Source organism: Dreissena polymorpha, chromosome 4, assembly GCF_020536995.1.
Source record: "Dreissena polymorpha isolate Duluth1 chromosome 4, UMN_Dpol_1.0, whole genome shotgun sequence".
NCBI lineage: Eukaryota > Metazoa > Mollusca > Bivalvia > Myida > Dreissenidae > Dreissena > Dreissena polymorpha.
The window spans coordinates 54,295,980-54,310,005 of NC_068358.1; the positions used below are offsets into that span (position 1 = coordinate 54,295,980).

Below are 14,026 nucleotides of genomic sequence, written 5' to 3' on the forward strand. Positions count from 1 at the left end.
ACACTATGACACACTTTCCCAGATATTTTTATGTGTAGCTTTGTTAAAATATGTCAAGAGTTTACTTTTTGATGTCATTTAAAAGAAAGGTTTAAGGACGACGGACAACCCATGACGAACAAATGGCGGCCCCAAAGTTCGCCCTATGAATTTCACAGCTGGGCAAAATACGGTTACCACTTGTAAAGCTTTTATTTAATCTTGAAAAATAACTTATGACACTTTCTTATCCATGTTCATCTTTCTGTAAAGTGTGATTGAAGACTATATACTAGGCAAAATCTTATAAATACAATCAGTCAGGAATGTTTGACCTTACATGATGAGACATAACCTGAATTGTTGTCTTGAAAATATCTAGAGAAAGTTCAATAGTTTGGGTTAACGTGTAATGAGTTCAACATGTTTATAATTGTTTTTCACTTGAACTCCGGTGATCGCATTTGGACTGTCGTGGCCCTTTTGTTAGAAGATTTTTGTATAATAACTGCTACAAGACAACCTTTGGCGCTACATCGTGTGTCAATCTCACAAATATCACAATTTACAATTTCATTTTGTTACATATGTTTGTGGAAATTTACGAATTAAATGATGCTCTCATATGAAGCGTTTAATTGGTTTAATATTTACAATACTTTTTATATTACGACTATATTGTTGTAGAGTAAATATTACGCGGCCGCTATGCGGCTCGTTCGAATTAGTCAATAGCCTCGTACCGACTAATAATGGCGTCGTGATAATAGCTTGCATTGTTATACTGAAGTCGTAAATTTGGCCGCATGATCGGGTTTAAAATATATGAACAAAGGAAAAAATCTTTTGGCGCGTCATATGTAGTAGAGACGTTTTGCGAAACGGATTGATAAAACACGGAGTGTTTGCTTGATTTAAAACTGCAATTTACAGTAAAAGCATTTTGAAAATACTTAAAATTAATAATTTGTGTATATGCGCGTGTGATTCGATTTTTTTAAATAATAAACTCTTGTAATAATTTTCAACAAAAGCTAAGTGTTCTAATAGAAGAAACTTCTATTATATCGCTTGAAGCAAATAAGCTGATTTAAAAATCACAAACAGTTTTGTTTCGAAAAAAAAAACACACACAATACTATTATTCGCAAATTTGATTGAAATGATGTTTTTATTGTTATAATGTTAAGTTTCTAATTGCCAATTGTTGCGAATGTATCATAGTAGCCAGCAGTGTGTATTTTTGAGATCGGTCGAACAAGCTGTATTCAATGGTGTAATCAAAGTCGCCATAATGACATGCTATCGCTAAAAGAAACAAATCGCCTTAGGTTAACGACAACCTGTGGGATTCGAGAATATTGCTCACATTTTTCGTAAATGGTTGAAATGACCATTATGTATATTTGTATTTGTATTTTTAATATAGTTTTATTTATTATTTTGATAAAAAAAATTCTTTAGTTTTACTAGGTCTCATTTCTTATACGGACTACTGCTATATGTATCCTAAGGTTTGAGATAGATTGGTTGGGGTGGGGGGGGGGCGGGGACCGCCGTATATTGAAGGCAGGCAGAAGACACTCAATAGTTAATGAAATTCACATGAAAGATTAATTGTCCGTCTTTTCAATCACGCGTTTTGTTTTTCTTTTGTGTAAATGTACTAAATTCAAATAAATTCATGTTTTTTTCATGAGTATTGTCGATTAGAATTTCATACGGACTTACATCATTAATACTATAATAATGTGTGCTGTATCGCAGCGATAGCTAACTTGTTTACACACAAAAATACTTAAAACAAGTACTTAGAGGAAAAATTTACGTGGACGTATGTTAATGGACGACCGTTTTATGTTTTAATTGAGGAGACCGCAATGATGTGTGTTCCGAACATGTCAATTAAGTAGGAATATCGGAATTGTGTTAAGATTGCTGAAATATTGATTTGCCACATCTTGACAAAGCGTATTAGTGGAATAACGATATTTAAACATATAAACCTAAGCGTTGTTGTTGGCAAACTAATTTCATCAATAATTGTTTCTTTATGATCTATCATTTTAATTCACAATATTTTTTTCAGACGTTTTGATTTTAAAGGTTTTATCGAAATTGACAATTAAATTTGCGATATTTAGGCTAAGCTATGTTTGTTTATGCTATTTATACATTTCAATTGTATGAATATATGGTATTTGACGTTGCTTGCCTAGACTGATAGTGTATATTCATAGGCCATACCATATTTTGTTTTAATCTTACTATGGGATTAGTATAGTACGTAAGTAAGTTTGTAGATGAAGAAATATTGTTATATTTCAGAACATGCTAAAAACCCTCTGCGCTGTATTGATTTTGATTGGTACCTGCCAAGCAGGAACGCATGCAAACACAAAGGCTCTCAAGACAGATCTGTTCACCAATAAAAGCTACGACTACAAGATCCGACCCATAGATGACCAGTCAGAGGCAATGGGTAATTATTATTTTCGTTATATCTTCTTTCATAATTATGTTGAAACATCGTAGGATATGTCAAACGAATGCTTTTAGTTTGTAAAAATAAAAACAAAAACAGTTTTTACATGATATCTGGATTGTTATAGAGAATGCGCAATTGTTTTTTTACATACTGGCCAATCCATCTATTATACACTTAACCGGTTGTACATATTATTCTTAAAATAAGTAAGTTTACCTTTCCGGGCGTTTCATGGGTACTGTGAGATTTAATAAACTACAATCGCTGTGACAGTGATTTTAGTAAGCTTTGTTTTGAATTAAAGGGACCTTTTCACGTTTTGGTAAATGTACAGCGTTGATAAAAATTGTTTCAGATTCGCAAATTTGTGTTGTAGTTATGATATTTGCGAGGAAATAGTAATACTGAACATTTACCATGCTCTAAAATATCCATTATATGCATCTTTTGACGATTTAAAAACCTGAAATTATAAAGCGTTGCAACGCAAAACGATTGCATAATTTAGAGAGTTCTGTTGTTGTCGTTATATGTTTTGACACTACGAAGATTTCTTATATAAAGTATAATATACACCATTTTCTCAATGAGCACGGATGACCGAGTGGTCTAAACGTTAGACGTTTACTCAAGGGGTCAGTCGTTCTAGCCCAGTTGAGGTTTTTTTCTTTCTTTAATTTTATTCTTTTTTTACTGTAGCTTTTAAGATCCTGTGTTTACATTTAACAGTATAAAGCATTTAATGACAAACTTCAATGCATGCACAAATCTGTGAAAAGGGTCCTTTTAGGCAAACATTACTCAAGTGGAATCGGGTGTCATTTGTTAGATATAACGCCACGTTCGTGTAAATATTTAACGTATTTTCTGTAAAAAAAATGCATATTATGTTTTCGCATGCCTTACGATATATTTTTTGTATGACTTTACTAACCTGACAATGTTTGTCAAGTTTCATAATGCGTTTGTGCATATATTTTTGTCTGCGCCCCTCTGCTCGTACTTATTAATTAGGAAAATAACATGTCTGTTTTTTGTATCGGAATGATTAAATGTAAATACAATTGGCAGACCACATACAGACAGTAAAAAATAAAGAGACAATAAAATAATATACTAATATATTGTAATCACCAAACCAAACAGCACTTAAATTCCGATCAGCTGATGATTTTCGTATGTATTCGATATTCAATATACTCGATAAACAATATAAGGAATTTTGTCATTCGGAATTAATATGCGTTAACTGAGTCACTGATTATTACGGCTTTTTAATTGGAATACGTGCAGCCTAAACGACGCCCTTATGATGTCCCCAAAACCCACCAAACCTTCCACGCTCCAATGGAATGTCTATACCAAACTTACAATGTTTCTATCTCTATCGTTTTACCTGGCCCTCAAATTGTGTCGCTATCATGCTATTACGAATATTTGCAAATTACCTCCGACAAGTTGTACACTACAAGCCTATGCACACCTCTTTTGAGTGTTTTTTTTTCAGTCAGCCGTTTTCTCATTTCATTTTCTTGAGTTCTATCTCAAAGTGCACACCAGCTATATTGTACACAAGAAATACGTCAGTTAAACCCAATGCTCCAAAATTGATCATAGCGAACAAAAATATTTATCTTTTTAGATTCAGGTGCGCTAGTTCATTGCTCAAAATAAGCCGTCTTTGAACAAGATATAAGCCGTGCTCTGTGAAAAGGGGGTTGAATGCATGTGCGTAAAGTGCAGTTCCAGATTAGCACAGGCTTATCATGGACGACACTTTCCGTAAAAACTTGATTTTTGCTAAGAAGAGACTTTCTTGAAACTAAAAATATCACAAAAGCGGAAAGTGTCGTCCCTGATTTACCTATTCGGACTCAACAGGCTAATCTGGGACGACACTTTACGCCCATTCAATAAACCCCCTTTTCACAGAGCACGGCTCATAACGTATTCCTCATGTCAAACGCTCTTGACCATAACGACAGGCGTTTGGAATTCCGTGTTTAAACACAATGTGTATGTTTTATGTTTCAAGTTCTTATTAAGAATTTGTTATTCAGAATCTTGTTTTAATTCCAAGGTTTTTCGAGTCCTTATTAATGCAACGAATTGCGTTTTTTAGTTTTGAGTTGTCACGTATTAGTCCCTACTAATAATCGTTCTAGTAAACTGCCAGCCAACAGTGAAACGTGTATTCTACATCGTTACTTGTTTTGTTTGTCCACAGAGATAACTGTCGACCTGCATCTGCTGGCAATAAATGAGGTGAGCGAGTCCGCAGAAACGTTGAAGACAACTGCATTCTTAAATCTGTTTTGGAATGACGCCTTTCTAAAATGGGACAAAGACACCACTGATATAACGGTAGCATTCTGGCCACAGGTAAATATTGAACAATTATTTGTGTTTCTGAAAATCATTTTGAATTCATTTATCAATTTACTCAGCTACATCATATGAACTCAAGCGATATGACACTTTGAAATGCATTGGTCTCACTCTGGATCATGTTTAAATAAATAAACTGTATTTAATAAAACTAAAAAAAATCTTGTAACGATAGTTATTATACCGGCGCACTCATCTCCAGTTAAGTTATTTATGTATTTAAACATATCGAGTTTAGTCCCTTTTGATGTTATTAATAAACACACAAGGACAATCGATACTGGAATAATTCCGCAACGTTAATGGAGCGTTGCACTCTTCCTCATTCATATCGTATATGTTCATGGCGTAACGAACGGACGATATTTGCAATAACCCGACATTGCACTGTACACATATTAGATATGCATGTACGCCTATGGGTTAGTGATACGACGCTTGATGATTGAGCGAGAGGGAGGTTCGCGTGTATCTCCAGACCAGCTTCTGTCCCTATTCAATTGCTTTCTTCGGCAGTCATTACATCACTATGTAATAGATAACTAGAAATGAAGTACGATATTCCTTTAGATACCGAATCTTGATCAATAATTGAACAGGAGGATGTATGGAAGCCTGACATTGCCTTGAAGAATTCCAATGTTGACTACAAGGATCTCGGCGCGCCGTCACTCAATGTGCAGAACACGGCTGAGGGGTTCGTGACCTGGATGCCCTTTCATGTGAGTGACTTAATATTCGTATATTTAATTTATTATGTAATAGCTTCACGTTTTCCTGAGATAAGTTTTAATGGGTTTAAATATTAAGTATCATAAGACATATACATAAGTATTTGAATATAAGTGTGCGCATTTGAATATGACACTATGTGTTTGTGTTTCATATTTGAAGGTGTTTGAATCAACGTGTACGATCGACATTACAAACTTCCCATTTGATTATCAGACCTGCTATCTGAAGTTTCAGGCTTGGAGTTACAGAAAATCAGAGGTAACGTGTATTTCGTAGAATTCTACAACAGTGTTAAAGAATTGGTAAAGCTTTGTTTTTGATTTCAGACACAACATACATTGTTTACATTTGAGTCGCGTTCTATGAAAACTGGGCATAATGCATGTGCTATAAGTGTCGTCCCAGATTAGCCTGTGCAATCAACACAGGCTAATCAGGGACGATACTTTCCGCCTAAATTGAATGTCATAAAAGCGGAAAGTGTCGTCCCTGATTAGCCCGTGCGAACTGCACAGGCTAATCTGGTACGACACTTTACGCACATACATTCTGCCCAGTTTTCTCAGAACACGACTCATTTGCATTATCTGTATTTTTAGGTTATAATGTTGGGTGGATCGAATGGAATCGAAATGTCCGAATACGAACCCAATTCGGGTTGGGAAGTCACTGCCACCGGTTGGGAAATTCAGGAAGACAGCGATGACAGCGCCATAAGCTTTAAGCTTCAACTAAAACGGAAACCGCTGTACTTCATGCTGTCTGTTATCTTACCTATAATAACGCTAGCAATTTTAAACCTCTGTGTTTTCCTTCTGCCATGTACGAGTGGCGAAAAGGCCAGCTATGCGATTACGGTATTCTTGTCTTTCGCTGTCTTCCTTACTATTGTTTCTTCACAGTTGCCAAAGAATTCTGAATCCGTGTCATTGATTTCGGTCTTTCTCATTATCCAAACTATCTGCAGCACATTGATAACCGTACTTGCACTGACCCTTCTGCGCATGTCCAGTTTTGATGACACGGTGGCAATACCTCGCTGTCTTGTTTTCTTCGTGCGATGTATGAAATGCAAATCGTATAAGAAAGGGTCTAGCGTCGCGCCGATTCGTGGGGCCAAAATGTCCGATGAGTCGTCTACTGCTTATGTCGAATGTTCGTGGAAAGAAGTCGTCAATTTTCTGGACACTTTGCTGTTTGTGATATTCACATGCATCCTCGTCGGATCTGCGCTTGGTTGTTTTTTGCAAGCATTCCTTAACTCAAAGCCTTAACTGAATTACGCAAGTACGCTTTTTTAGATTTAGCGTATCTCACGGGGCTCGAATTTATTTTTTGTTGTTGCAAAATACATGAGCAGTTCGAAAACGTTATCGAAAATTTGTTGGATATGTAAAAAGCAATTTTAGACATTAGTCTAGTAGTATAAAATATTATAAAGACATATTTTTAATTAAGGGTTATTCAAAGAAAAACATGACGACGAGGCATATGTATTACAATGTTGTGGGTAAATGGTCACATAGGGGAAACAGTTGTGTTGGTTTTGTGTGTTGTTTTCAAATATAAATGTGTTGTGTGGGGTTTATAAAATACATTTATTGCGTAATTTGGGAAAATGTGGTGAAATTCAGACTTTTTACTTACCTTTTCAAGCTGTCGCTTTATGTATTGCGTTAAACGACATGAAATAAAAAATTGGGCATGCCAACCATTACGAGGTTTATTCAACGAAGTTCTTATAATTCATTATAAGCAGCTCGATTGCACCTATACAATATTAATGTCTTAACCTATCAGTCGCTTAAAATTTGCTATAAACAGATGAGGTATAATTCAGCATACACTGCAAATTCCTTAAAGAATAATTGTGTTTTTTAATTCAATATTCAGTTTTTTTTCCGTGTTTTTTTTACTTTGCGATTGAAGGTTTCGATTGTTTGTTCCTCGTTTTTTGTTGCTTTCTTATGTATCGACTATGCTTCAGCAATCTTATTGGTGTTAAAGTATTCAGCAGCAACATTCCCAGATAAAGATCGAGGAACGCATATTAATTGACTGAAACAAATTTGTTAAAAGCAAAACCGATATAACCTGTTGATATTTATTAAACACAAACCAGTCAACGTTACAAAATGCGCGCTTTCTCATGGTGGAATTTAGACCTTGTATATTTGACATCCAGATCAGCGATCGTGACATCTAGCGCATTCAACAAGACATTTATGTTCCATATTCCTTTACTCGCAAAAAATGCTTCTTTTGTATAACGTAACTCGCAATCTGTATTTATAGTATCATTTTGAGTGTGTGGGAGTGTTAATTTCGAGCATTGGACTCTTATTAAGGAGGCGATAAAGGGATTTATAATTTTAATATGTCAATTTTAACAAAGTATTGCAGATACAATACGTTTACAGAGCAAATCAAATATATCATATTCTTTCACCATCAAACGTGGGCTAAACATGAATCAATTCCCGCCAATGGTTTTTTTTTAATTTTCCGTCTATCTGTCATAATTATTCTTCGTTTCCACGTCCATTGGCGAACTTAAAAAAAACTCGAAACAATTTGTAATCTACTAGAATATGCGACGGTTTGGTGCGCACTCAATGACAGGCCTGTCGTCATAATCAAGGTCATAGGATAAGATCGAACTTGAGAATAAAGCTTTTTTTCAAACAATGTTTCAAACAGAGTTACAGCTTTTTACGTTTATTTGTTTTAGTGATACAGACTATCGACGATGCAAACTTTGTTTTGTCATTTTTTGTGGAACATTTGTTAATATGTTGTTTTTTACAAGCTGTTTTATAAAAATACGAATGCACCATTGTTTTTGATACTCATACCTATTGTTTATTGTAGATATATTTTTGTAGAATTGCGGTATTGGGTTTGTTAAATGTATCAACTTCTGTATATGTTTCGTCTCCTTATTATTCTGCTTAGTGAATTTGCTAACCCATCCAGTGTAGAAAAGACTCAAATGTCACGACTGAATTGCGAGAAAAAAACAGAATCCGCACTTATTGATTCAAATATGTTGGCACTTACCTTGATCAGCGTTTGATAACAATATAACTCAGAAAACAAAAATAATTTCAATTGACCGTAAGCAATTATAGTTTTCGATTTTAAGTCAGTGGATATACCAGCATATTTATTCATTTTTTGCGTGTGTAGAACATTTCATTACTATCTTCATTTAACGCGTGAAATAAAAGTGATGATTTGAATTTGTGTTTTGTTGATATTGCTAATATGCCATGCTGTTTTATACATATTCAAGCCGTATTGTCCAATGAAAAATAAAATCAACAACAACAACATTTATTTCAGCAAATAAAGCTTATACAAGCTCTTAGCCTACACATATACATTTTATATATACAAGTAATACAAGTCATGGCAGATGTGGATTAAGTGTTAAATTGAACACATGGTGTAAGTGCAAAAAAATATATAATATATTCGTTTGAAAAAAAAAATATTCAACATTGACAACAATGTAATGTTAAGAAGTACAGTATTCATTCACTGAAAATTAAGTTAGTATCTAGTAACAAGTTATAGAAATAATTAAAAATCAAATTATTTCAATACGAGGATTATGGTTATAGTTATTTATAAAAAATAACAATTTCTGAAAGTTGATTTTATAAGATAAATTATTAATAGCTTAGCCATTAAAAAAAAAAATCAAAATGAAACAACAAGTTGAGCGGAAACAAATTAGCATTGTTTATAATGCTATTTAAATTTATAAGGAATGAGAAATTGTATTTGAGTTAAGGTATGTTGTGCGTGAAATAAAAGATGGAATAATGCTAAAGGGTTGTTACGTTCTAAAAGACTAATTACGTATCTAGTAGGCGTCGTAAATTTGAAGCTTCGTATATAAACTTTGCTAGATTAATAAGCATAGTTTTATTTTCACTGGACATCAGACTTTGAAACTTTGAAATTGTTGGCCATCTGCAGTACTGTGACTTTAAAAGTTTTCTTCTTAGGTGCGTATATATATATATGTGCGTATAACTAGTAAGAAATGGTACTCAGTTTCTACAGTATTCATGTTACATAATTTGCACTTACAGTTTTCTTTTTCAATATTATTGTATCGCCCCCTTTCTATTTCTAGGTTATGCGATGATAAACGGAATCTGCTTAGGGCAATTTTATATTTTGGTTCATTAATTTTGTCTAAATAACTTTCTAACGATAAACTATGTTTGAATAAACAGTACGTAGAGAGACGGGTAGAGCTGTTAATATCGGCGTGCCATGTTTGAGTATAAGTGTCTAATATTCGTTGTTTGCATTGTATAAATTGTGATTCGGTTATGTTTTGGTTTATCCATAACTCGGACATGCCGATGCTGTCGAGAATGGATTTAACATGGTATGCCCAGTTTTGATTGTTGTATGTATGTCCATTGTCCGTATCTTGTTTTAGCATATTGTATGTAATTTTGATTAAGCTACTCTCATTTGATGATAGTAGTTTAAACCAGTATTTAAGAATGTTTATTTTTCGTATTTCATTAAAGGGTATTCTTCCTAATTCTCCATACAACGCGCTAAGGTTGGTTGATTTATTTACACACAGTAATTTCCTTAAAAATTTCGTGTGTACGGCTTCAATATCTTTCGCCTGTGTAGTACCCCATATTTCAGACGAGTAATTCAAAATTGATGCTACTTAGATATCAAAGAGTTTGAGTTTGCTTTTTGTGCTAAATTCATACATGTTGACCACTGAGAAAAGTCGGTGCATTGATTTTGACGCATGGTCTGCTATGCATTTTTGCGTTCTGTTAAAGTTACCGTTTTTAAATAAGTATACTCCCAGATATTTAAAGGAAGTAACGACTTCTAGTTTTTCACCATACAGAAAGATATCGATGTTTGTGTAATGTGTTCCTTTTTCGAAGATAAGCACTTTTGTTTTAGCTGTATTTATTTTTAATTTCGATGCATTACAGTATGCTTCTATGTCTGTTAGCATGTGTTGTAGTGAGTTTGGTGACGTTGCGAATAAAATTTGGTCATCAGCATATAAAATAAGAAATAATTTCAACTCGTCTATAGTGAATAAACCATCCAAATCTGTATTTATGTTCTCCAACATGTCATTAACGAACATCATGAAGAGCAGTGATGAACTGGAATCACCTTGTTTCACTCCTTGGTGTATCGAGAATGGGTCGGACAAGTTATGATTGAATTTAATTACTGATTTTACGATACGCTTTTAGAGCGTTTATCATTTTTGAACTCATATTTTCCGATATCAATTTTTGCCAAGTAGTGTGTGATTGATTTTATCATAGCACTGTTGATAGTCGATAAAAATGGTGTATAATTTTTACCTGAGTTTATTATTTTTGATATAATTGCGTTTAGTATAAATATACAATCTGTTGTGCTTTTGCCCTTTTGATAACCAAACTGGCAGCTAATGATTTTTTGGTGTTTGTTTGTCCAGTTTGTTAAACGGTTGAGTAGCAATTGTGAGTATATTTTTGCTAGGATATTATTTAAGGTTATACCCCTATAGTTTTTTGTTTCATTTGATTTCCCGCCCTTATATATAGGGACGATGTATCCGAGGCCCCAGTCTTCCGGGTATTCGGCATGGTTGAAAAGTTTGTTGTATATTGCTAGGAGGTGTTGTCCTAATACACTAAACGAGGATTTAATTAGTTCTGAAGATATATTATCAGGCCCACAAGACTTGTTATTTTTTTGATGGAAGACGGCTGCCTTGAGTTCATGCAATGTGAATTCTTTATCTAATATCCGTAGATTCGGTGGTGGCAACATTTTCATTTATTTGTTCTGGTTGTTCGCCTAATAAGTTTTTAAAGTGCGTATAAAAGTCTGCTACTGTTATACTGTCATCCTTGTTTGGTGCTTGTTTATAGCATTTTTTAAGGATTTCCAGAAATGTTTTGGATCTGATTTTGCTATGTCTTCAAGTCTTTTTCCTTCTGATTTTTTGTATTTTGCTTTAGATTTCTTTCGTATTTTATTGTACTTTGTTCTCATATTTACAAAGTGTGTTTTGTTTTCATCTGTTTTTAATTTATTGAATATGTTTCGTGCGCGTTTGAATTCTTTTTTAGCTGTGTTGCAGTTATAATCAAACCATTTTTGCGAATCTGCTTTATTTCGATTTTTTTTGTCGTGGTTAATATTTACTTTTTTTCCAAAAATTATTACTGCATTGTCATAAATATAGCTAGTTAAGTGTTTTATTTCACAATTAATGTTTTCCTTGTTTTCATTTAACAAATTGATATTCTCTTTCAATGAGTCTTGAAATTTTTCAACAAAACTTGAGTTAAAAACAAGCTTAGCTTCCTCTTTGTATTCACCGGTTGTAATATGTCTAGTTTTGGTGTTACATTTTAAAGAAAAGTAAACACCTGCGTGATCAGAAAAGTTTTGCCAATTGAGTATTTGAAATTCGTTTATATTATCAACATAGTTTGCATTTATAATAAGATAATCTGTTATACTCAAGCCTCTATTTGAGACGAAAGTAAATTGATTGTCCTGCTCTTTGTTGAGACGACCATTAACGATTATATGATTAGTAGCTCTGCATAGATTAATTAGCCTTTTAACGTTACAATCAATAACCTTGTCCGGATTGTTGCGTATTACTGGGAAATGTGTATTTATATTTTCTGTATCTAAACTTCAAAACAGTCAAGGTACTTATCGTACTCTAGTATATCTGAAAAGTTACCTGGTCGGGAATTGAGGTCACCCGTTATGCATGTTTTTCCGAGCTGCCCATATTTCTCAACCCCTTTCTCAATTTCATCAAAAAAATCGAAATCTTGGCCAATTAAAACTTTCGAATTGACAGGTGGGATGTAAGTAAAATCAACAATTAAACATAAACACGACATAAAAATTGCCCCACACTTGTGCAGTCAAAAATGGTTTTCATGGTAACCATTTTATTAATGATATCTTGTTAAAATCAATCGATCTTTTTATTTAAAAATGATAACTATTTGAAATATGTATTTAAATGAAGCATTAAATTGCATAAATCATTTGAACAATTAAGTTCAAATATTTATGCAAACCAATATTTAAAAAATACATCAATAAATATGACTCATTGTTATCAAAACACAGAATCCATTACAAATTTACAAAATAATATAATCTTTCATTTTTACATACTTGTAAATTGCTGGTTGCAATATGGCGAAAATATACAATACGACGTAGAAAGTTTTGAACGATGACCCTAAATCGATTTCCATGGTATCGAAATAAAAAAGTCTTATCCTGTATAACATATGAATAATTCACATAATATTAATACAAATGTCGACGAAATTTGCATTTAAATGAGAAAACAATATGTACATGAAGGGGTGCAGCTCCTCTCAGTGAAATATATGTAATCAATTGATTTACTTCCCTTTATCCATATAATATCTACATAACAATTTTGTAACTTCACTTCACAGGTAATGTTCATATAAATACACCATGAAGGAAGAAGATCCATAAATGCACCACCGAAAAATGTTAATGAGCAGAGCTACTTGAACACAATTTTGAATTGGACTATTATGCTACCTTAAATTTAACCAATTATTTTGGGGAAAAAAGGACAAATGGAGATTCAGAAAATCTATAAGGACAAAATTTTATTTCTCCCTGAAAAAATAATGAATTCAATATCTAGCCATACTATTAACTTTGAATGACGTGAACATGTGCATGCACCCTATATTGCAGCCTCAAAATGTTTAATTTGGCAATTTATTCATACTCTGTCGTTATATGGCTGCAACAAAAGATGGAGAATGTAATGTGCCCTGTTCTAGATGAAGATTCGACAGTACCCGCTCATTGAATCTATATACTCAGCATCACCTGCCCTCCACTCCATCTTCCAGATTCCAAAGTGCAGCCTAGGGAAACAATGTGGTATGTCCAGCCAACATAATATTAAGACACACGGATTAATGAAGACGGGAATAATAAATATAGAATCGTATGCTTATATTTTTAGGATATTGCATCAGTCGAGCGTGTTCTCAGAAGTCACCTGAGCGGATCATTCTTAAAAACAAAGCTTTAAAAAAGATATTCAGTGTAAAAACAGCATACCTGATAAATATTGCATATATTAATATCATATATTATTGGCTTGAAAAAAAAACATGCATTAGTTTATGTTACGTCAGTTAAGAAGTTTGAAGCAGGTATAACGTTTTATCGATATATATAAGGTTTTCCGGATGATATCAAAACCGATAACAAGTGCTTAAACGGGTTCTCGTATTTGAATATAGTGTGTATATGTGGCAAAAATCCACATTTTCACGTTTTGGTAAATCGACACAATTGAAAAAAAAAGTCCCACATATTCAAAATTATGTCATATCTATA

General features: G+C 33.4%; 1 protein-coding gene across 1 annotated transcript; it reads left to right on the top strand.

The window, feature by feature from the left end:
- The first annotated feature begins 2,310 nt into the window (after nucleotides 1–2,310).
- Nucleotides 2,311–13,487, top strand: LOC127878432 (acetylcholine receptor subunit beta-like 1). Its single transcript, XM_052424956.1, has 6 exons — nucleotides 2,311–2,461; nucleotides 4,695–4,849; nucleotides 5,455–5,577; nucleotides 5,750–5,848; nucleotides 6,190–6,652; nucleotides 13,459–13,487. Exons 1-6 carry the CDS (start codon nucleotides 2,311–2,313, stop codon nucleotides 13,485–13,487), a joined length of 1,020 nt encoding a protein of 339 aa, XP_052280916.1.
- The last annotated feature ends 539 nt before the right edge of the window (nucleotides 13,488–14,026 follow it).

Coding starts and splice junctions, on each gene's coding strand:
- LOC127878432 (XM_052424956.1), top strand. CDS start 2,311: ATGCTAAAAACCCTCTGCGCTGTATTGATTTTGATTGGTACCTGCCAA. Junction 5,849..6,189: donor GGAGTTACAGAAAATCAGAG/GTAACGTGTATT, acceptor CTGTATTTTTAG/GTTATAATGTTGGGTGGATC. Junction 6,653..13,458: donor TCTTGTTTTCTTCGTGCGAT/GTATGAAATGCA, acceptor GCCCTGTTCTAG/ATGAAGATTCGACAGTACCC.